The sequence below is a fragment of the Ruditapes philippinarum genome, unplaced genomic scaffold (assembly GCF_026571515.1).
Source record: "Ruditapes philippinarum isolate M1 unplaced genomic scaffold, ASM2657151v2 ctg188_1_1_1_1, whole genome shotgun sequence".
Lineage (NCBI taxonomy): Eukaryota > Metazoa > Mollusca > Bivalvia > Venerida > Veneridae > Ruditapes > Ruditapes philippinarum.
In genome coordinates, this window is record NW_026853980.1 from 44843 (window position 1) to 71195 (window position 26353).

General features: G+C 32.2%; 1 protein-coding gene across 3 annotated transcripts in view; it reads right to left on the reverse strand.

Moving 5' to 3' along the window:
* Positions 1 to 473: 473 nt before the first annotated feature.
* The window catches only part of LOC132738606 (major facilitator superfamily domain-containing protein 4A-like), a 75368-nt gene continuing 49488 nt past the window's right edge, over positions 474 to 26353 (reverse strand). For all 3 annotated transcript variants that reach the window (XM_060726147.1, XM_060726149.1, XM_060726148.1), the window contains exons 2-12: positions 16316 to 17189; positions 12709 to 12907; positions 11841 to 12068; positions 11232 to 11346; positions 9835 to 9965; positions 6389 to 6481; positions 5246 to 5326; positions 3402 to 3549; positions 3039 to 3109; positions 2432 to 2549; positions 474 to 1585 (exon numbers count right to left, since the gene is read on the reverse strand). In XM_060726147.1, coding sequence (XP_060582130.1) covers positions 1395 to 1585; positions 2432 to 2549; positions 3039 to 3109; positions 3402 to 3549; positions 5246 to 5326; positions 6389 to 6481; positions 9835 to 9965; positions 11232 to 11346; positions 11841 to 12068; positions 12709 to 12907; positions 16316 to 16641 — 1701 coding nt within the window. In that variant the 5' untranslated portion in view covers positions 16642 to 17189 and the 3' untranslated portion in view covers positions 474 to 1394. The remainder of the gene's footprint in view (positions 1586 to 2431; positions 2550 to 3038; positions 3110 to 3401; positions 3550 to 5245; positions 5327 to 6388; positions 6482 to 9834; positions 9966 to 11231; positions 11347 to 11840; positions 12069 to 12708; positions 12908 to 16315; positions 17190 to 26353) is intronic.

Genomic DNA, 26353 nt, shown 5'->3' on the forward strand with positions numbered 1-26353 from the left:
ACGTCATTTTATTATAGTCAAATCTTAACTTCTTCTCTGACGTTTTCATTTAATGACGTTTAATATAGTATTACTTTACTTTAGATAAATAATCTCATGCACGATTGTGATCACGTGTCATAAATGACGTCATTCTTAAAAATAGTTATTATTAATATCTTAACTTCAAAGAGATAATCTCATGTACGAGTGTGATCACGTGTTATAAATGACGTTATGCCTATATATAAGTATAATTATTATCTTAACTTCAGATAAATTATCTTATGTACGAGTGTGATCACATGTTATCAATGGCGTCATATTTAAAAAACTTCAGTTAGGTACTTTTATCAACGAATGTGTTCACGAGTTATAAATGACGTCATTTTATTAAGCAAACAAGTTCTTTCTTGGCGTTTTATTTAATGCTTTATGATGTATTACTTTCTGATTTCCCATTAAATAACAAAATGGCATATTACATATACATGTACATGTACATGTATCACAATCGTAAGAATACATTGATTTTAACATTTGATATCGTTTTACGGAATTGTGGTATGGTCAAAATCAATATACAAAAAATAACATGTATTAAATGACTTATATTAAAAGTTGATTTGCAAATACAGTACAGGAATTGGTCGATGGAATGTTTTTTACTTTTTACTGTTTTGTCACATTAATTTATTTTGCCTATATATGTATTGTAGACCAAAATGTGTTTAGGCCAAACCATAATTTGATGCGTTAACTGAACGTGAAAACCAAACCTTTTGTTCAATGACATTAGACTTGAATAGGATTTTAAAATGATTATAGAGCAAAATGAATATACTTGTAATCTGATATAATTTAGACTTACTCGCTTATGTTCAGAAATAAGTAAAATTTGTTAAATTGTTAGGTTTGATTTAAATACGTTACATGACAGTTTTTTCATATAAACTCGTTTAAAGTATTCATTAATCGACAAATGATTTGTAATTAACTTTTTCATGTATGCATTTCATATTTAATTAGTGTCCATTTGTATTCTTATTTTCAAAATATAGCATTATGCTATCGAATATGGACCTGGACATCGCACCAGTCATGCAGTTAGAGAGTTTTGAAAGTGAGTCTTTAGCCATATTTTCTTCCATCTTACTATTTATGAAGCGATGGCAAAGATATTGCTTACTTATTAATAATGTACAACTTAACTTTAGTTCGCGTCATGTTTATGTTTGATGATGGTATATCTGATATATTGAAGAATTGAGACAGTTGCTTACCTCTTTCAACCCAATATAAATATATTCTTGTGACATGCATGACTGACGGAACAAAGCACTTGAATCGACAAATACAAATTACTATTAACATATATTATAGATATATATTTCTAATCTGGAAAAGAAATGTTGTCATCGACCATCCGAGTAGCCATTTCCGATTGGTTTACCTGGTGCGTCTTCATTGCTTTTTGACGTCATTTCCGGATTATTTTCTTGGTCCTGATTTGAATAGTATTTAACATTTGTGTTATTTATTTCACTATTTTCACCAAATCTTGGCGGCGGTTTTGTCAGCCAAACGAAGGAAACACCTGATGTCTCTAAATAAAAGAGATAAAAGACCAAAATGTTTATGTGAAGAACAAAATACTTCAATGGGCTAAAAGAAGGAGCAATAATTCAGTTTTAACAGATATGACGTGTAAGCACAAAATGACCCGGGTCTAATTAAAATTGGTTTATCTATATCATTGGACCAACATTTTGCCGTCATTTTTTTCTGGTTTTATGAATAAATAATATCATGCAATAAAACTAATCTGACATTAACTAGGTGTTTCATATAGACTTGCTTTGGGGCGTAGACGGAATCTTGCCCTTACAATTACAGTCCATAATACTCAATAGCACCGAGTCTGCATTGTTTTTGATTTGTTTGGCGTTCTTTAAGGATTTCATTTTTTTTGCTATATCAAAAAGAAAATCGATTAAACAGAAAAGAAATTAGGGGCGTTAGGAATTTTCACTTTTCCGTTATCCCTCATGAACAGACTCCATTAAATATAAAAAACAAGATCAACATTCAACAAACGCAACCTTCACACGGCCCAGCAATAGAGGACAACCGGCAAGGAGCCAAGCAGGACACCAAACAAACACAGGGCAGGGCACAAAGCAGGGCTCGGATCCGCAATTTCTATATTATTTTGTTCTTTTCCTTGCTCCCGAGGGACCATCCCATTTTTTATTAGATATTAATTTTGTCAAATATTAGTCTGCAAGAAGTGTAAAATCATATGTTATACTAGTATGTTGATATGTATTAAATTTACTCATGTACATGTTTACCGTGCACATGTACTGTAGATAATTCTTTTATCGTTTTTTTTCATATGTACATTGCTTGTTTGACTGAAGATGATCTGATATAATATAAATCGACTAACCTCTATATTTGGTTGAATTTCGCCCTACAACCATCAACAACACGTACACAGCTACACCTATGATAACCACCGTGAAACAGAACGCTAGAAAACTTACAGGCCCAGCCGTTACAAATAGCTACAAAAAAATGAAATTGTGAAATATTGATTTCGTGTAATTCCGGCTTTTTTTCGTAAATTTCCGTCACATATGTATTGTAAAAATAAAAGAATATGCTCCTGCAAACAATTTGAAATTCATGAGTCAGAAAAAAACGCACTTACATACAGCATATATATAAAAACTAAAAAAACAAAACAAAAACAATTGAATATCTTTTTGTCTTGTTATCTAAAACGCAAAAAAAATCCTTCTCTACAAAAGTCGGGAAATGTTGTTGGAATACGGACTTGATAGGCTGGACTGTCAGTTGATTTACCATAACTGACCATATTTACCATAACTGACCATGAAAAGACTCAATCAAAACGAGTCTACGACATTTTTCAATGTTGCCGTTCTGTAGGTATTTCATTTTATCTTTTTAAGTTTCTTCTTTTTTTTAACTTTCATTAACTGATATTTTATTTTGAGCTTCAGCATGAGTACACTTTAATGATAACTTACATTTCCAACTATAACTGGACATATGGTCTCTCCCAAAGCAGCAAAAACAACCATACACGACGTGATCGGAGCTAAAATTAGAAACAAACATTGAATTGCAACCTATTTTAAACAAATAATATCAGTTAGGACTTATATTATGAGTAAAAAAATGCATAATTGATACTTTGATGTTGCCAAGTTCCCTATTTGAAATTCAGTACTAGATTCATTTTATATTTTAAAATTTAAATTTGATTTATCTGGTATAGGAAACAGTTAATCAGTAACGCGACTTAAGAAAAACTTTGACCAAAAGACACCAAAAATCTTGTTATTATATTAAGTGCTTTATATTTGCAATAACTTAAACACAGTGCCTACCATTTATCGAGATAAATTGTTCTGTAAGCGCCATTGCTGTAGGTGACATACTAGACAGGAAAAGACCAAGTGCGCATGTGCCAATATAGACTGCTACACGACTGGTTTTAAATATTAAAGTAAGTAAAAGCGCGATTGAACATCCGCCCTGAAAAAGAAATATGTTTTGAAAAATTTGTAAAGCAAAAGTATTATATATCATTGGCTTGTCAATTTATTACCTCAAGCTCAAGCTTTTCTCTGATATTTTACATTTTTTTTTACTTTAAACTAAATGAAAATTAAATTTGGCCCTTGCACCACTAAGATTATAAAAGACATGTAGGTTGTTCTTTAAGAGTTTGAATACTGGGAGGGGTCGTAGGGATATTGCACCGTTGATTCACCGTCATTGACAGATTCAACTAAACCTGGGAAGTCCCAGGTCAAACTGAGTCTGCAGTTTTCACATTTTATATTTGTTTTCGCGTCTCTTTAATTGGTCTTCCATTTTTAAGAATTTTATGTGAATATATTTAAATGTATGCAATCGTCGCATTTTATAACACTATAAAACTGTTCTGAAATGCTCTGCGAGCAAAATTGCTATAAACCTGTAATGTACTTTTCAAGAAATGTCATAACTTAACAAGCAGTTCATTGATCGCCTAGCAATATATACATTGATGACTCAGCGGTTTTGAATTGTATAGCAATGTAACAGCTTTGTTTACCAACAATAAAAATATCTCTCAAGACAATAAACAAACGATTATGAAGATTGAAATCGCCTTGGTGTTAAACTGATGTATCTCTACAATAATAAACCTAAAGATACACGATATCTGCGTCTATATGACGAGATCTCACATAACACGAGATCTTACAGCTGTTCCATTAATGGTTCGTTGCTTTCGTTTCACGTGAACAGAATAAATACAATGCTGCAAATTAAATAACCTTTTCTTCAGTCAGCTTTCTTATTATATTCTAAGCAGCATATTTATAAAGAAAAGCGCTGTGTGCACAATCGTTAAATGTATTCTTCAAAGTTGATATGAAGTTTCTCACAAATACTTGTTTGAATGGGTAATAATGTAACATGTGCATATTGTAACAATTTTGTGCCTAGCTGCAACATCAAGAGCTATATGTAACAACTAATAGAGCCAGGCCAGTATTAACTCAGTCGCGACAGAAAAGACTCTTATCTAATAACTTTTATTTATCGCATACCCGTGCCGACTTGCGACTCCGTAAAAATGGTATTGCACGGCCGTGCTGAATGACGTGACGTCATTTGCGTTACACAAACATACTGTATAGACACGCTAAATGTTAGCGTTGCACTATAAGCCATCAATTAAAAATGACCCTTTTTCACTTTAAACTGACTTTAATTGGGTATGTGATGAATAGAATATAATATTCGTGTAGGTATGAAACTCGTTGAATAAGATGATATCATGTTAGCCAGAGGCTCGCATGATATAATTTTATTCAACTCGTTCAATAAATTCAGTATTGAACATACAGTCATTCAAAACATCTATTAATTTATAAAATTTTCATATCAAAAAATTTTTTTCCATTGTTTTGATGTTTTTTTTCCCCCCCCCACGCCCCCCCCACAAGATGGGTTGTCCTTCTTTAGGGTTTGAAAAACAAGACAAATGACCGTATAATAAATATAGAGATTAACTATCAAGAGATATTCTCTAAACTTATATTGTGATATTGTAAAATGATTTAAAAATTGCCATCTCAAATGCTCTTTCTATGACTTTTTGTTTCTGGTTAAATTTAGTATATTTTGGCAATATAAAGCATGCTACTACGAAGAAAGAAATGTTATTGTCACTTACTAGATTACATGACAGCATAAAGGCAGCAGACAGACGCGTTGATAATATAACTGCTATCAATCTACCGAGAGCAAATGGTCCCTGAAAATGAAATACATGGAAAAAGATAAATAGATGATAAAAATATAAAATTCTATCTATCTATAAAAAATATAAAAGTTTGAGATGTATCTTTAACGATGCTAGTGGTATCATACATGTATATTGGACCAGAAAAGCGGCTGCCGTAAAACACTCATGTTTAATATGTACATTTGGCTACGCAAATATAATGAAAGTTTGGACCAGAAAACGGTTTGAAGTAAAATACTAAAGTTAAAGAAGTACATTTTGCGACGCAAATGTAATAATACATTGGATCAGAAAAGCGGTTGCAGTAAAATACGTTAAGTTTAATATGTACATTCGGCGACGCATATGTTAATGTTATCATATATTGGACCAAAATAAGCGTTTGTAGCAAAAATACTTAAGTTTAAGAGGAACAATTTGCGACACAAATGTTATTATTTATTTGACCAGTAAAAAGCGTTTGCAGTATTATGCTAAGTTTCAAAATGTATGTTTGGCTATGCTAGTTTTATTAGATATATGTATATGGCCAGCAAAGCTAGGATATTTTAGATACATAAATCGACGAGGCTAATCTTATCACATATTGGACTAGTCAGCAGTTAACACTTAATTTTGATATATATTTAGCGAGGCTATAAGGTCCCACCAGAAATCGTATATAGAAAAAAAGTGTTAAAGATAAATATTTGACAATAAAAGTAAGTTTATTATGTATCCGTCTATAGAAAAAAGTGATTGCAGTAAAATTATAAGATTTAAAATGTTTATTGTTATCATATAACATACTACTTTATAACTTTAATACGAAATAAACCTGAAAACTCGCATTTACAAAATCATTTCTTAGACATTTATACCATGAGCTTGACATGTTTATTACGAATACTCATTAACTTATATTTGTTTTCTGTAACAAATGATTTTCGGATGATTAGTTTGAATCAATTTCAACTCAAATCACACCAGTAAGAAATGATTTTTCGACAAAAAAGATTCTAGCATGAATCAAATAGGAATATAAATCACTATTGTATAGAAATATATATAGCATAATAAAAATATTCTTACCCAGAAGCACGAATTTAAAACAGCACCTTCGCTTCTTTCAAGGTCATCTACATTTTTCTCCGCGTAGGAATATATATAATCGGCGTATGAAGACTGAAAAAATAAACAAGCAATTATTTAAAAAAATAATGTCGTCATGTTAACACGTTTACAACAGATCATGTCGTTATCATGATATTATGCTCAATAAGAAATTATCATGTCTTCATGTTAATGAGCACTATGTAACATATCATGTTGTTATGTTTTTTTACGCTAGACGCAACATATCATGTCGTCATCATGTTATGTTTCGTAACAAACAGATATTGTCCCATGTTTTTTTCGCTCTTTTTAATGGGATCATTTTTGCCCAGGGCCCAAATGGAAAACTACATTCCCATCCCAATTTAAAATATTTCAATCATCTTTGAAATTATCACTTAACAAAAAGATCATGTCCCCCAATGTTTTTTGCCCACTTTGAAACATTTTCAATTTTTCTGTTTTAAAAAAAAACGTTTATTTTAAAAACGAAAAAATCCCAATTTTTTAAATTCAGGAAATACCCCGGCCCAAAAAAAAAAAACCCCCTTTTGGCAAAAAACCCCCTTAAAAAAATTAATAAAACCTTTTCCCAAAAACTTTTACTTTCAACCCAATTTTTATTTTAAAAGCTTTATCTTTTTTCACATAAAACTTTACTTTGATGGGAAAAACATTTTAAAATTAACAAAGTTAAAAAAAAAAGACAAAAATATATGCGTGAATAGTTTTCCAAGATGCGTGTCGAACTTTCAAAGCAGAGTAAACAAGCATGTGTTTTTTGTATTATTTTCAATAAAAGAGAAACTGTGGAAGAAGAAATTACATTGAAAAATATATTGGTTCATTGCATAACAACGGGAGTAATTCCGCTCCTTGACGCAGGCCGTTATTGACATAATAAATTTATTTTTTTACTTTATAAGATAATAATTATATTATGATATGAAATATTTTTTCATTACAACTACCAATATTTTCTTATCGTGTCAGACACGTTAAAATATTACCATTGATTGGATAATGGAGAAAAAGATATCTAATTTCCTTGATTAAATTAGAAGCGCGTGAAGGCTATTATACTGATGCCATAAAGGAAGGTGATAGCCAGACATCAACGCAATGTCTTAATACTGTTTTCTGTGTTAATGGTTCATCAAATGATGAATTTATAAAAGGGGAAAAAAAAAAGAAAAAAAAAAAACATTTTCCCGAATAAGAATTTTTATCTTTTAAAATTTTCCATTAATTTTTAAATCGCCCCGAAAAATTTCTTTGGGAACCCCCCCTTTTTTAAACAATTTGCGGAAATTTAACCATTTTTCTTTTCCCGGGTAAAAAAATTTTTTGCGTTTTTTTTAAATAAGAAACGGCCCCACGGCATAACGCATTTCAGCCCAGATTTTTACAAATATATAAAATATATAAATATATATATATATTTTAATAAAATATATTTAATATACTAATTAAAAATTTTTTTTCTTTAAAAAAAATACTTTTATATACAAACTCCACCCTTCCCATTTGTATTCCCCGCGCTTGTTATTTTCACATATGTTTTTTTAAACGTAATTTTTTAAATTTACCTCCTAGCTATCATAAGGGAAAAACAAAATTTTTCAAAGTGTTTGTGAGCATCTTTCTCCAAAGTTAAATGAAAAAATAACAGTTATATTCAAAGAAGAAAGCTCCCACTGCCCTTTAGCCCCAGACTCGAAAAGAAACTACAGTCGTTAAATTTTATATAAAATTCTCGCCACTTTAAAACCCCTTTGCAAAATTATCCCCTAATAAGCGGCCTCAAAGGTTTTCATGACGTCCATAATCTTAAAAAATTATATCCGCAGAACCGTGTCTTTATGTCTTGGGTTTCCCTTTTTTAAATGTGACAATTTTGGGAATTTTGTTTACTAATAAATGTGAAACTCCCTTACAGAAATGATAAATCCTACGGGGCGATTATCAGTTCCAAAACTAACTTCCCACCTGTTACAACTCTTTTCGAATAACCTTAAATTTTTTTATAGCCGAATATAAACTTTCTTTACGTCATTTCAGATTTACTTTCTTTGACACGGGAATACATCCCTTTTGCATTTTATTAACATTGAGGAACTGGAAACAATTTCAAAGCGTTGAAAATCAATTCTTTTTATGTGTTACTTCCTGCTATAGTGTTTTATAACTGACTAGAGAATTATTAGTTTATAAATAATTCATCCTGTTCGAGTGTGTTAGAAATCTAATTTCTTCTGGACGTACTTTATACTCTCAGATCTTCTCACCGTCAATGGCTGTCAGTGTTCCCAAGGGAATTTAGTTCTTATATAATAAAAGTTTTCACCACCATTAAAAACATATTCCTACGGTAACGTTTGTTTTTTTCAAACTCTCTTTTCTCGTTTTACACAAAATACAAATAGTAACAAATGCGTGTAGGAGTAATGCTTACGAATATTTCGTTAAATTTTTTTATGTCAAAATGTGGATTTGATTTTGTTTGTTTGTTTTGTAACAGTTGTGTTTTTTATTGCTTTTTTTAAAATAATTTTTATCTTTTTTTCCGCACCAGCCATTATGCATAAACTCCACTTTGAAGAGTATTTCAAATTAGGCTTGAATTTCACCTTCAAACTGCAATGAAGCTGATGGTGTGGGTCAAAAATCCTCAAAAGGGGTTAACATTTTTTTTTCCTTTAACATTTTTATTTTTCTCAGATCCCTTACTGGAAAAAGGAAAATTGTTTGATTTTTTAATTATATAATTTTATGTAGTAATTTATTTGCTTAATAATGCCATTACAATACTTTTTTTTTTTTTATTTTTTTGAAAATTGTCGAAAATAGGGCCCCTTCATTGTGTAAAGTTTAGGGATATTTTGAATAAGGCTTTTGATATAGGGAAATGGTCAAATAAATGCTTAAAGTGGATGGGGTAGGGTAACATATTTATGCATATTAAAAACATTTTGTTCAGAAACAATAATTTTGCTCGTGTTCTTTATTAACTGAATGTTGTTATTTGTTTCTTTACAATGAGAAATAGGAAATCATTTTTCATAATGATGATATTAAAGACTATTTAGAGTCTCCTCATTTCTGAAAAAGAGCCCTTCCAGTAGCAAAGTTTAGTTTCAGAATATTTTCCTTTAACCATAAACCACTGGTAAAATTTTTAAATTTAGCAATTACACATATACCTTAAGTCGCTATGTTTCAATTTTACAGTTTTTATAGTCCCCATTGGGGGTGTTCTATCTTCGGCTTAATGCAGTTAAGGTGTTTCCGATTTATTGTCGACTTATATATAATTATTGGTCTTTACTGTTAAGTGGAGAAAAAAAACAAAAAAAAAAACCAAAGCAATAAAAAACAAACAAAAACAAACAAAAAAACCAAACAAAAAACAGACAGCTTACTTGTATACCGTCGTACATAAAAAGCGAGGCAGATGTTAGTGCAGTAATTATGACTATATCTTTTGACCCACACCGGAAGTAGCGCGTGAAAGATCGGGAACCAGAGTACTCTGTAAAGTCGGAACCATCGGCTGAAACAGGAAACAAGATGGCTGTTATAGCTTCAAATGTTTATAAATTACACAAACACGTGTAGTAAAAACAAAATGTTATTTTCAAAATTGTTATCTTCAAAAGACAATGGATCATTGAAATTGACTTGAATAGTCTATATAAGGTTCCATATCAAACTTTATAACGCATGAACAAAGCAAAATACTTAAACCTTTCGATCAACCAAAGAAATATGCATTGCGACATGTTTTATTGCAGGACAAATTCTGAACAAATCAATAAGAACTAAGAAGATAAAGCATCATTATAAGCAACAACAAACAACAAGAAAGAAAGAAAGAAAGAAAGAAAGATGGAAAGAAAGATGGAAAGAGAAAAAGAAAGAAAAACCCAAAATTTTACGCTGGCAACAAGGCAAACAAGGACTACACTTTTACCTGTTTGCCCGGTAAACTCTGCGGGGAAACGAGGGCTATAACTTAAGGTAGCTGCCCAGGAAACAATGTGTGATGTAGCCGAAGGACGGGGAAACCAGGGCTATATATAACTTTATCTAACTGCCCGGGAATCATTGCGTGATGCAGCCTAAGGACAGGACGGAAAATCGAGGACTATAAATTTACCTGTTTGCCCGGGAAACTCTGCGTGATGTACAGACTGGGACATGAGGACTATAACTTTACCTGTTTGCCCGGGAAACCCTGCGTGATGTACATACTGGGACATGAGGACTATAAACTAACCTGTTTGCCCGGGAAACCCTGCGTGATGTACAGACTGGGACATGAGGACTATAACTTTACCTGTTTGCCCGGGAAACCCAGCGTGATGTACAGACTGGGACATGAGGACTATAACTTTACCTGTTTACCCGGGAAACCCAGCGTGATGTACAGACTGGGACATGAGGACTATAACTTTACCTGTTTGCCCGGGAAACTCTGCGTGATGTACATACTGGGACATGAGGACTATAAACTTACCTGTTTGCCCGGGAAACTCTGCGTGATGTACAGACTGGGACATGAGGACTATAAATTTACCTGTTTGCCCGGGAAACTCTGCGTGATGTACATACTGGGACATGAGGACTATAAACTTACCTGTTTGCCCGGGAAACTCTGCGTGATGTACAGACTGGGACATGAGGACTATAAATTTACCTGTTTGCCCGGGAAACTCTGCGTGATGTACAAACTGGGACATGAGGACTATAAACTTACCTGTTTGCCCGGGAAACTCTGCGTGATGTACAGACTGGGACATGAGGACTATAAATTTACCTGTTTGCCCGGGAAACCCTGCGTGATGTACAGACGGGGAAGACGTGGGACTGTACAATATTCCCCATTTCTTCTCTAGCCATACCACTATATATACAATAAACGTTATCACAATCTGAAATTTGAAACAAAGAAATTGAAATTCATAATGTTAAAAGTAATTTGATCTTTTTTGATAAATGTCGTCAATTTTTTATAGAGATTATTTTACGTATACAACCTAAATTATTAATTTTATCAATACACATACATTAAATAACTTTTGTTGAGTAAGAACAAGTAGTTCTCTAATCACAGCTACCGCACTAAAGTCAATTTTAGTTAAAAGTTCTGTAAATGAATTTGTTTAATCTGTGACTTCATCGAAAAGAAATCATAAAAAACGCGTTATTTTACGCAATCCAAAACATAGCAATATAAGTTAAACGTACGCAAGTGTCTCAATATTGAAAATAAAACTAAATGAAAATAAATAAAAATAAAATAAAACTTAAATTTGTAATAATCAAATTTATCATTCGTGAATATAAACAAAACTGGCGTTAATGTACGCGCTATTCTGCAACCAACCAATCGTGTTATAGAACTGTGTTCGAATCTTAAGATTACCTGTATGGAGCCGAGTATGAAGAAAGCCTCTTTCGAATGGGACAGATGCATAGCCCGGTTTACAACTTTTGGCTGTGGATTTATAGTGACAGACTGGTTCCCTGCACTATGTTCTGGCGGAGTAATCGTGTACCCGTCTATAAATGGGCTACAGTCAATGTTCAGTAGGAAAGGGGAGGCAATCATCGGACTAATAAATGCACCAAGTCCGTAGAAAAAGTGCATTGCCTGTAAAAATAAAGTGCAGCTTATTTTATTATTATGTTAAGTACATTACTGTACCGAAAAAACGACAAACTGCTCCTGGTATTAAATATGCTTTTTACATCTCATGTACGAGGTTTTTCTACGAAAAAAATGAAAAGGTATACTTCAAAATCAAGCATTTTTATTTCTTGATAAAACCAAAGGTAATATACAGTAAAACCTGTATTAAGGACCATCTCTGAATAAACGCCACTGTGTTCATACACTCTGAGACAACCCTTCATTATTACTTTAAAGTATAGTAACCTCCGAATAAGAAGCACTTGTCTATTATATAAGAACATGTCTGGTCTCTGTCCATTGGAAGGCCTCTGTTAAAAGGTTTGACTGTATTTTCATCTAATCACGGCTTTGCATTTCTTCATAATGTTATCCTTATTTTACATTTGGTGTTACATGAAACGTTCTCTATTCTGTCGATATCAAATCGAAAAACTTGATTTCTTGGTCTTCCTCTTTTATTTATTTTATATAAAAAATGACAGTGCGGTTATTCATTTCCTGTATAGTTTTAACAGTGTCATATTCTAAATCAAACTATAAGAGCGACCTTATTCAAATTTCATTTTGTATTTAGCAGTTACAGTGATTATGTATTTACCTGCAAGAATGGTGTGACATTGGTATCAAACCGTAGAATCATTCTCAGATTAGCGACACAATCGACACATCCCATGAACCACCCCATCACCATCAGATTAATAAGTAGTTCGGCCAGCACTCTACACGCCGGTATTAGAAACATCGTGATTGGTAATCCGGTCATACCGATACAGAGCAAGATATGCGCCGGAACAAACCTAATAACACAACACAAAATAGTCCGTGTTATTACATGTCAAAAACCACATTGTATCCTGGTATCCTGTGAATGTAATTCTAGTTTTTAACAAAGCTATAAATATTTAAACTCGGTTTGTAAAAATAAAGTTAATTGTTTGAACTTAGAAAAATTGTTAAGTTGTTAAGATTGCTCGTTGAACAAACCACTTTTGGTTACATAAGAGGAACGCGGTTGTGACTCAAATATGGCTTAGGCCAAATACACATAGGTTGCGATGCAGGCATTTCTGACTCTTTAGACCAATACTGCCTTGTATAGGTAACTTATTTATAAACAAAATCCTCTAAAGTATATATTGAAAAACAACATTATTGGCTTTTGCTTTGAATGGATATCATTGATTACAGAAATGCATATTTAATTTTAACACGCCATAATAATTACAAAAATAGTTTAAAGTCATATATTCAACGCGTTTGGTCGATTTGATATTGAATTACTCTGTAATATATACGGTTATATTTGTGTTATATAATTTGCATGTTAAATAATTTTGCTATATTATATTTATAACTACATGTACATTTTTTCGTATCATCATCATCATTTAAGTTGATTTACTGCGGATAATAGAAAACTAATAACGATAAATGCCAATGGGAGATGCGCTATTTGTTTTGATGTTAAACACAATACGCACTGCGGCAGTGTTAAAAGTTACAAGACCTTTCTGGCGCGCTTATTGGTTATTGATTATTAATATATAAAACAAAACCAACGATGCTACAACGGATGATTTCCCAAAGGATTCAACGGCGCTCTCCAAAACAAAGTTACATGGGAAACTTATTAAACGATGGAATATTTATTATAAACTCTTAGTGGTTTAATATGTTATTTCAACAATGCGCCAAGATATATTGATCTATCTCTGCAAATATATACATATTTACAGCGTCCTTGGAAAACATACATTGCGATATTTATTTATTTTTCAGACCTTTTTGTCTCAAAATCTGATTTGATTTATTGTCTAATCTTAGAAATGAAATTGATATATAAATTTGTAGACTTGTTATACAGGCTGTATATACCAAATTTGGCACACATTTGATAAAATGTACGTGTATATATACTTGTATAAACCATCAATATCTAGGATCATTTTATGAAAGAGTCGCTTATTACTTTACAAAACTCATGTTAAATACCATGTCAAAAAAATCTGCATAACGCACATATCTTAAAGGGACTTCCCTGAGGTTTTTTGACATAACGGACAGGCAATATTGTTTTCGAGATTAATTTGCCATTTGATGCAGGTCTAGATCAAATACTTGTGTGCAAAATTTCAAGTTATTCACTCACTCAGTCAGTCCAAAATATCTATTCTGATTGCGAAAAATAACCAAAAATTCAAAATCGTTGCAACGCTTTTTACTCAAATCGACCACGAATAGCACAAAAATGCGATTTTAATTTATTTTTGACTATTTTTTCCTCAACTTTCCGTATTAAAGTTAAAAATAACTTGAATGTATAAGGCCATTAGCAAATAAGACAACAGTATACCTTTGTTGACATTAGAAATTTGGCTAGTGAGATAGCATTTTACCGTATACTTCCTAAAAAGGTAGCTGTGTTGTTTACTAGGCATGCGTATTGATCTCCAGAAATAATCTACCATCACTATTTATAATAGGTCGTCATATTAGTAATTCATGCTTCAACATGAGCCAGACAATAATTACAGCTTAACGCCCCATGGATAATTACCCTGTGTTAAAGAGCTAATATATGCATATCATTATACTTCACGTGATTTATTTACTATATAGACTTATGTGACTAGCCAGAGGGCAAAACTTCGTAATATAAAATGGCAACATTACGAAAAACGGTCCTCACTCACATACTAGGTGCAGGAATTTAAAGGGATTGTTCACTTTATGTGCAGACATTTAAAGGGATTGTTCAAGGCTACTTTGTTTGAGGTCTTCATTTGAATACAGATTTAATCGGTTGAAATAAAATAACTATGACATCCCAATAAAGGGTGATAGGACACAATGTCAATCCTTGACAAGATAACAAACACCTCGGTTGGCAGTACTTGTCTTTTGTTAACATCATATCACCCTCAGTGAGATGTGATATTCATATATTTAAAACGCGCACTTAACGCCAAGTACCATTCAGAATACCTCGGTTATTATACATGATAACCTCGGACTTAATACGGATTGAAATAAGGTCTTTCATTTGGTTTTAGATGTAAACAAAAACTCGATATATTTGTATAAATTTTAGATACAGATACCAGCATTTTGTAACTATAGTTTCTAAGCGTAGGTTAGCCCGTTTTGTTGTGTTCGAGGTCCTTATCCGAAGTTTGACGGAAAGGGCCGAGATGATGCGATTGGCCAAGCACATATATATCCGAATGCAGAGCTAAAAATAGAGTTGACTTGAATGGCGGTACTCGTAAGCAAATTGATACTTGCAGCTACTTCTCTTATTTCAAAATCATTTAAAACCGGATAGAAGCGGTGAAGTCTCAAAAAGAAGTATGTTGTTCAAATATTTAAACCGCAGTTTTAATGTGCTGAAAATGGTGATTTGCTGCCAGGCACATTTTTATTTTACTTAGTTTAGCTGATCGGGATATTTATTTTCTAGATTTCATGTTCATCTGCAGAATATTTATCAAACACCATTGAGTTTTTTTCAAATCTATATTGAATGCGTTCGCGATATTTGCTACGATTCGACTGCGAATTCAATGTAGGCATTCCATTTGAATTGATAAATATACCTGCAAGGTTATCCAATATGCATTGCAGCCAATCTATCAAGATTTTCAAACAAACTCTGCTCTTATGTATGTTGAACACGCGAGACGACAATTACAACCCATTATTCGAATACATCTTGTACACGAAAATGTACAACTGCATTGCATGTTAGAATGTACAACATGTTGATACTTTGCATAGATTAATCTTATGACAGATGATTGAGAAAAAGATATTACTAGTCGATATCCGGGTTATCATAAGAGTATATTGGGAAGGTGCCTAATGAATTGTGCACAGCGTTATGAAAAGACATGGCAAGGTGCTTTTTTTTCTACTTGCTAATATTAAATTCTTACAAAATCGATTCTTTATGGACATAAACGATTTATATTGAAACGAAAAAGCCGATTTTCTTTATACTGGCAACCGCCCATCCTTTCCCTTACAGCCCTCACCCCTCCTTCGCCGCCGTCCATTCGCTCTCTTTCATTCATTGATTATCACGGTGAATCATTACTGATTGATTAATTAATTTCTTCTATAATCAAGATAAATTAATAATTATAATAATTATTACTATAAAATGAAACTTTTCGGTATTTACACTAATTTCGGTATTTACTCACCTTCCGGTCAAATATCCGGCGGATATAGATCCGATCATAGTCATCAGAAGCTGTACGAAAAACACCCAGTTCATTTGTTTCAAATCTGAATTTGTCTGGCATCCCAGATCAAAAAGGGTTGGTCCTAAAAATGCAACGCCCATTCCAAATATTCCAAACACTAGACAATCTACCAGCACAGAAAGTTTGTGCTTCTTGAATAATTTCCAGAACGAAATTTTCTCGTCGGTTGACGGAGACGCGTCTCCGGATCCGAGAATCACACCACTTGATGCAACCTCGGTTTGAGGAGCGGCACCTTCTTGCACTGTTGAATAATCTCCCATTTTGTGTTGTTATGATATTCCAAAAACGAACAGAAAAAATATCTTGTTTACGAAGTCGAAAAATTAAAACTGGTAGGTTGAATATTTTTGATCATTTGATTTTACTCTCTTTTACAATGTATATTTAGAATATAACTTTTTATACGTTCCTTCGAAATTTTGAGACACCAAAAAATTGCTTTACTCTGAACAAATAACACACATCAAAGCGCTTTTATGCAACACTTGGAAAAATCGTATGAATGGCAATGGTGTAAATCCAAATAAATATTTTTTTGTTTCTACTAATGTTTTGTCACACACAAGAGTCACCCGACGGGTGATCGAACATTGCCTATAACATTCTTAATATCTTAGCATTCATAACGCTGAGAAAATAACAATTTACTGGAAGTATTGGCACGTCAATATTAAAGGCTTGGGGCATATCTATTGACGCACTGTGTCAATATTCTCGATGCCATCTGTTGTAACAACTTCCTCTGTCACACTGTGATGTCTGTTATCATATCTCAGCATTGATTGTTAAATCTCAATGTGTCACGTGACTGAAAAAAATAATAAAATGATATAAAGAAAAGGTATACAATAGGTGTATACAATAAAACATAAAACAGTAAACGTATGCGATACACGTATAGAATAAAATATGTATTATGAAACATGTAGAATAAAACATTTTTGATACATTTATACAATAAAACATGTTTTTAAATTACACAGTGTATAATAAAACATGTATAATACACTTCTAACAATAAAACATGCTTGAATTAAAACAATGTACAATAAAACATGTTTATACACTTAAAATACAATAAAACATGTAAGATATAATAACACCTATATAATACGCGTATACATTAAAACATGTTTTGAATTAATACTCTGTATAATAGAACATGTTTAATAAACATGTATAATACATTTAGACAATAAAATACGTACTTTAGAATATATATACGTAACACATCTAAAACATAACACATATCCAATAGATTACTACAATAAACTTATATACATGGATATTTGAAGTATATTATATGTAATATCGCAAGTTTTGAACGCCGATTTCCGGTAATTAATTGCGACATCTACACGACTGCCTCAAAAGTCAACCTTAAGTGTATTTGCGGCAGCTGCCTTTTTCCATGAGACAAGTGCAGACCAAGACCAGGGGCCTCCGGAAGACGGTCTGCACTGTTATTTAGTCTGTATTTTTTCATTTTGTTTCTTTTTTTTATTTGGAGGGGGGGGGGGGATTTCCTAAAGACGTTAGGAATTTGTATTGTCAAGATTGGATGACAGACACGTCAGTTTAAGATAATAAGCATGTTAAGCTTACGAATTTTTTTTGCATTGGTAAAGGAATAGTTCAACAATCTTTATAAATATTTCTGGTAAATTATAAACAGTCGTTAGCAATATAACCCCAGCCTCAAGATTCCGATCATATTTGCTAATACAAGTTTTTATTCGGCCATATTACCATATAACCAAAAGTTTTTTTTATAACAAAGTTCTGTATTATCGACTTGACGTCTTGATCTTCATTACGAATATATTGAACATGCCCTGTGAAGTGTTTTTTAGAATAAAAAAAAAATATTTTTTTCAGTAAACTCCACTTATAATGATATCGCTTAAAACGATACACCGCATATAACGATGCTTACATGTATGCAGCGGTCCCGACTCTTGTTTTCAAACTGGTTGCCTCTCGGATATAAAGATATCCGGATATAACGATATAAATTCAGCGGTCCCCTGAATATCGTTACAAGCGGGTTTTTACTGTATATTATTATCGCTGACCTCATCTTAATTCACACGTACATAGAATACTATTGAACATGTTAACCTAATATCGTATTATGTGTGAAGCTATAATTCACTTATATATCATTCATTTTGCATTGGATAGAATTGGATGTCATTAAGTTATTATCTAGAAATTAGGAACACATTATCTGAAAAGTCGGAGTGTAATATGAATATAAATAAATAATTCATAGATATAGATTCATTAAAGCACGTCATTAGAAATTGATCTCTCAATACCCTTGTTGATTGATAAACACAAATACATGGCACCGTCCACTCTGTGGAGGTTTCATGTATACTTTTTTACTATATTTCAACACTGTTTGTCAGTATGTTGCTAAAATGTAAGCATATTATGATGTACACATAAGCGCCATATAAATTGTCTTATAGTACTGTACATGTATAAGTTACGCCGGCTTTTCATTGGATAATCGTTTCGTTCATATAAACAATATACACGTTTACTGTCAATTTATGAAATTAATTTCATTTTTTTTTGGTCAAATACAGGAAGTTTGTGTTATATATTGGTTACAAATCAATTTGACAGATTATAGGGCCGTATTTAAACAATTGTTTGCAATATATGTATAACTCACGGCTAGCGGAACTTGTTATATACGCAAATAATCGTTTATATACGGCCATATATAACCTTTCAAAAATATTCAAAACTAAATAATGATAATAATAAAGGTGACAAATAAACGTTAATTGTTCAACTTACATTTACCTTATGACTTATGACGGCTGATGAAAGTTAAATAGTTATTTGTTCATTTAACAATGGTCTTATTATTGTATTGAATGGATATATCAAATCTAATAACTAATTAAACAGAATCATTGGGGGAAAATATATAGAATTCTGTAAATCAGGCACGTATGAAGTTAATATGTTACATTATTAATACATAAATTTGTATATACCGTAATATAAAGCGTTGAAAAACTATCCATTTATTAGCACGAACAATTTATTACTCTATAATTGCTACAAAAATTGAAAATGTTTATACTTAGTAAAGAATTGGTTTGTACAGAACAAATTAGTTCATTTGTTATGATAAGAAAAACCGAGATAGATGTCATTATGATTGTGCACGTGACTATTGAATAAATCTAGTCAAAATTCTCTTAAACATATATTGTGTCTTATTCTAATATAAAAAAATATTACAAAACACTGCACGCTCATGTAAAGTTAATCATTGTTATACTAAATTAAGATTTATTAGCATGTGTTTACCTTTGCTTTACCCATTCAAACTCCACTTTTTGACAATACATGTAAATTGTTATATCTTAATACATGTATATACGATCTTTAGATGCATCTGTATATCCAATTTCAAAATAAAGATAACCGTATGTAACGGTATAAACTATAAAACTAATTAATAGTTTTTCCCTATTAAAGTATACATTATTATTTCACAGCCTATCGTTTTAAACACATATATTATATATCCGCTCTATACTATATAAAATTCTTCGACATATTACTATAACAATACTCGTACAGTGTAATCCTTTGCTATACAGTGTAATTTTCTACAAATTATAGTAATTTTCAATATTTATAAACAGCTTTTGCCTCGTAACGTCATCTAGCCTGCTACGGTTTACAACATAGATACAGTGATGTCGTTTCCCCCCGGCCCAAATAGTAAGGCCATGCATGTTTTTTAAACGCACGTTTAGGAGGAAATAGTCCTTAGTTAAAATGCAGAAAAAGAAATTTATATCTTAAAATAAAACTGCGACATTTGCAGAAAATTCTGGAAATATAAAAGTATCTAATTTACACAGAAACCCCATCTATACAAAAATAAATGTGTTTTAAATCGACAAAGGTGGCAACCAGTTCTATTCCTGTACATTGATGTTATCTTTAATTTACGTAAAACATATATGAGCCGCGTCACGACAAAGCCAACATAGTGGTTTTGCGACCAGCATGGATCCAGACCAGCCTGCGCGTCCATGCTGTTCGCTATCAGTTTCTCTACTTGTAATAGAGTTGGTAAGCGAACAGCATGGATCCTGTTCAGACTACGCGGATGCGCAGTCTGGTCTGGATCCATGCTGGTCGCAAAGCCATTATGTTGGTTTTGTCATGACGCGGCTCATATATCTAATTAATATTCCGCAATGCCTTATTAGTAAAACATACAAGTATATCTAATTAATATTCCGCAATGCCTTATAGCAACATGCGCAATATTGAACAAAGTGAGTGTGTCAAAATAGATACAAACAGTTGTATAATGTACAAGGGGTGTTGCAAATTTGAAGTGGAAAGAAGACATTCTTTTTTATGCATGAAGACATTTATGCCTTTTATGACACTTAACGCCTCTTCTCTTTCTTTTCTTTTTACTTTCCCATGCGTCTTGTTCTAAAAATAAATTTCAATCAAATGTTAATGACAAATGTCTGACAAGTGTAAAAAGTCTTCTATCTATCTCAAAAAAGTGCTTTTAGCTTTTTCCTCATTCCCTATATACAGTGCATATTTAATTATATACCCATCGTGTTATACATATTTGAAAATTAAAACATTGACAACTCCTCTAGCATTAAATTACTATTGGTTTACATGACTAACTTCTTAGCGTAGGCTAGAACGAAATACCATAATTATCCATTCTGTGGAATCTTACGAATGTGTCCGAGGTTCTTAGCCGAAGTTTGACGGAAAGGGCCGAGAAGTTGCGACTGATTCTGCATTGTTCGCTATTAAGTCAGCATATATTTTGAAAATTTTCCCTAAAAATGATGAATGGTTTCGTTCAGATTGAATGACGGGAAAATCCATTCAAGATATTAAGCGTGGTGAGGGCTATTTTGACCTGCACTTATTAATGTGTACTCTTTCCGGTTATTGCTATTGCAAAAACGCCGAGGATTTCAAGCTAAACTATTCTGCACGTTGTCAAGAAAATCACAGACCAAGTTGCACACATTGAGACGTCGATATGTGATATTATTGCACGTGACAAGAGTGTCATAAATATAAATTTACCGGAAAATAACTCATATAAACCCCGGATAATTTGTACGGTAATTTGAATCTATTCTTCTTGACAACTCCAGCATAATCTATGTATCAACAATTGATCTCAATTTTCTCCTATCAATTGACATAGCCTACAAATAAACCAGCAACTCCCCAGTGATTTTATTTTCCAATTTTAATATTTATGACTAACATTTATCTCAATTTCAGCATCGTCTGCTTAAAATAAAACTTGTGTATATAGACACGTGTGTAATAACTTTAAACAAAAAGAAGATATATGGCCAATATATAATGTATATATTAATTTACTTTGTCACGCTGTTGAACAGCGTAATCTATAACAAAAATAAAAGTCAGTACCGAGTAATTACCGGTGTCACGTGATTTTCACACGAGTAGTAATATATACGCCCGTGTGATAATCACGCGACACCGCTTCTCAGTACCCCCGGCATGTGCACGTCATGGAGAAGGCACAGGGCATCGGCAGACAAAATGAAGAAATTGGGATGGCGATAAATGAGCAAAGACCAGAATTGTATCTGAGGACCAGCTGCCGGTGTTCTGCTCAATACAATTTTACAGTTTATGATAATACTGTTTTGTTTTCTTTTTTTCGTGTTGTTGACCAGTTTTTCACTTTCAATGGCATGTTGATAAAATTGTGTTGACCATCTATAATTAAACCGAGGTCTAACCTACAACATGTGAATAATTAAATTAGTTCTTGAAAATAGAGAAAAATCTCGAAATAAACAAAAGAATCATATCAGAAAATTGTTTGAATGTATTTACAATCAATTTCATCAATTTTCACGCGCTAAAATAAATTTGTCTTCAAGAAATGTCACATTTATCACCGAGTTACACACTATTTCTGTCAATCAATTGTTTTATTACATTATCTATCTAGGGATATCAGAACAGAACAGAATCTTATTCACAGACTATTACTGACGTAAAACATATTCATGATGATAACATATTATGAGAAAGGGCCGTTTCCCGGATGCCTTAATGAAGTCGTTTTTGATTAAACAAACGTTGCAGCTATACAAGCCGTTGAAAATCGATTACAAACAAATCCAAAATTCAAATAACGTGAAATTTTAGCATGACATGTTTCGGGTTTTACAAAAAGCTCCGCCGAATTTTTGACCATTTTTGATTCAGGCAGGTTGGTGTATTATGAAATTTCATTATACTTTATATATTCTTTGAGCTGCGCCGCTTAGCGTTCCCGTGGTTATTTAATGCGGCCTGAAACGGTACTGAATGACAGTAAATTATTAATATCTTGCATTTACATAGAAGAAAACTCAAACTTTGCGCAGGTTTGAATTTAGTACAAATAATATGAAATTTATGAAAATTATAAAAACGAATTCCTGGTCATTCCCTCGTAAAATAATTAAAAATCAGGAGAGACTTTATTTAGTATCGTTTGCTTTTATAGTAGATATTTTGCAGCATTTTCGAACTTTTAATCTTGTAAATATGGATAGAAAGTCTTTTCTGAAGGTATAATATAACTTTTACCATATTCTTTCCCTATCTGATCTTGTAGGCACTTACATTTATCTGGTTCGTCTGCTGTAACTATTTAAGCAGACGACAAATATTCATATCACATCTCATAGGATTTAGTCGCATTTAACTGCCTCTTAATGTTATTAGTCGTCCCCTATCAGATGACATTATTCACCGTTGACCCTATTGGCTTGATAATAATTGTAGGTTTGTGGCAATAATTTGTCTCAAATTGATATTTTATTTCTAAGAGTAAATAAGCATGCAAGCGTATGCAACAAGAATAGCATATTTTAGTGTATTTTATGAACATGTCTACGTAAAGTTTGGCGGCTTGATTGTTTGAAATATAGTGTATCCTGATATATTCGGCTTTTACTTTTGGTATAACGGAATATATAACAATTTTCCGTGATTTTAAATTCTTTCCTTCTCTTTTTTCCCCTATTTTATACGCCGATTATAACACATTTTGGTTATATCCCGGCGGTTGATCGCCTATACATGTAACCGGTTTTCCTGAATAACTAACCAGTAATTACCAATTGCTCTGCAAGTGACCAACTACTAAATTATATAATAAATGCCATATGATTTTTAAATCATGAGTGAGAAACAATTAACCATTAGACCCAATGTCCCTGTTGAACTGTCACGAAGAATTTTTCGCCTCGCACGTGGATCGAACTTGCGACACCTGTATTTCTAATTCGATGCCCATTAAGCTACTCTGCCGGACTATATAAGCGTCAAAATGATATTAAGTAACCGGTCATATCGATACTCTTGAAGTAAATAGTGTGCAACAAATCTTGAAATGCGACTAGTACATACCAAAATCGCCCATTAGGTTCGTAGCACTTTTCGGTTTTCAGCCAGGAAATACTTTGAAGATTTTCTTTAAAGTGATTGAAAGATGGGCAAACTCATTTAAGATACATTTATTGTTATAGTGATATGGGATAATTATAAACTCTACACAAACCATACGAAAACCCGTATATAACGGTCGATAATATTATTTTGTCATATCGGCCATCATCATGCGCGCTGACTTATGAGTGGTATTCCAATAAAATATCTTGCACGTTAATTAAACGTAATTAAGAGTGTATTATCGAGGTACGTATTGATCTCTTCCAAATCATTACCTATTTAAAGCTGCATGCATCCACATAAGTCAAAAATATTTCAAGAAATTCAACCTTGAGAAAAACTAGTAAAAAGTTTCAGGAAATAATTCACATGTTATATGCAATTACTGACTGACTGATTTTGTAGTACAGTATTTGTATTTATCATCATATTTCTCTTGTGTGACTAACTTGGTATGTTTTTATTTATTTATTTATTAATCAATTTATTTATTTTTGAATTCTTACCTATTTGTTTGTAATTTTCGTAGATTTTACTTATACTATTTACTTATATAATAACGTTACTTGACAATACTTTACCTTTAAAATACAGTTATAAAATTTTCATAGAAATTAGCATAGGGTGTTTAGGAATGCTGCCTTATGAAAAGTCAACTAAATATACCACAACGCGGGCCAGACTCCAGTCAAATTTATTATTCATGAGATAACACAATCATAATTACCAGGATTGACTAGAGATGTAAATGATATTTCTATTTATAGTATACCGAGTGTTTAACAAGTATTAGATAATTATAATTATGGAGAGTGAAGGTCATTTAGCATATAACCTTTCATTTACTAGTACGGTATTTAACACTGGTTATTAACGAAAAGGAAAGTCAAACTCATTATAGCATACATATGGAAGGGGGACATGAATATATCAAAAATATCTGTGGTATTGTTTGCTCGTTTGACATCATCATTTCCCAACGGCTGGGTCCAAAAATACAACTTTTATACTGTTACATCACTTTTTGTGACATGTCGCTTTTGTATTTTATCTATTTAAAAGCTGCGTGCAACCTAGTGGACTCGTTTCTTATGAACACTCTCGCATTAGAGGGCGTTTACAGATTAATATTGACATGACGGGTCAAGACCCAATCCCCACCCCCACATACCTTTATATGAGATTGATGTCAAGTCTGTATATTTACTCGTAAATACTGTATTCAAACTTTACTATCATTCGCTCACAGCACTTTGTCCAGAATTATCATTTTTATTGTGCAAAATGACATACAACTTGTTTAATAATAAATTAAACCAAGGTAAGATTCCAATATCGATTTCAAATTTAAATATTAGTAAATACCGTCTTTTTTCTTCTTCAAAGTATACCGTTATAAATTCATCAGTTGAAATATGTAAATTTTTTTAATTCTTAAGTTTTCAGGCTTTTGGAATTTACCGAAGCTGGTGTTAAAAGTTGTGGAAGGTAGCTTGCATAATGATCAATCTCAAACAATCTGAACCTTATCATTTTCAACTGTACCCTTGTTAGGTGACCTATAATGTTTCTTTGTTGAAATGAAATACAGATTGGTTGTAACGAAACTGTGTCCACGTGACATGTGTATTGGATATGTTCTGTATGAAGCCATCAATTACGTGTAAGTATCATATTTATATAATATTTGTAATTCTATACGTGTGACATATTCTGTGAGAACTTTTTTACACAACTAAAAGATCGTCTGTCATAAGTTAATATTTTATATAGCAGATATTTTTGAAATGCAAACTAACATAACAAAAGTATACAGACGGTAATGAGCTGGTATTGTAGCCGTCAAAAGAGCAATAAAACACTTTTTTTTCAGGAGCAGATAACTAAAAGGCACATTAAACCTCAGCAATGAATTATGTTTCATTCTTTAGAAAAAGGCAAACATGGGTTGTATAATCTTTAACTAATAGTTTTTAGAGCATATTATGCTTGTCACCTGAAAAAGTAGCTCTGAATATGAAATTATTTGTCATAAAAGTAGTAAAATGGAAACAAAGTAGTATTGTGACTTTCATTCATAATATTAAACCACTTTATTTTTACTTCCATTTTAAATACTAAATCACTACAATTTTACTAATTACCAAAATGTAACCGCAGCAAAGAATGGTTTAGGTAATTGAGCAAACAGTAATTGTTTGGAAACTATTACGGGACACAAAAAAGGTATGAAAATAAAATCATTTTTGGAACATAATGGGTCTTTAAAAGTAGGGTGATGACCCACTCTCATATATCTTCTATCAATTTGTTTTAATCATTATTCTCTTTAATCACGTTCAAGAAAACTCCTCTTGGCTAATTTACCTTCTTCATTTATGCAAAAAATGCACTTCTCCCGGAAACTTTTTCGAGAGAAAGAGAAATAAACAACTTCTAGAAGATAGAATTGCT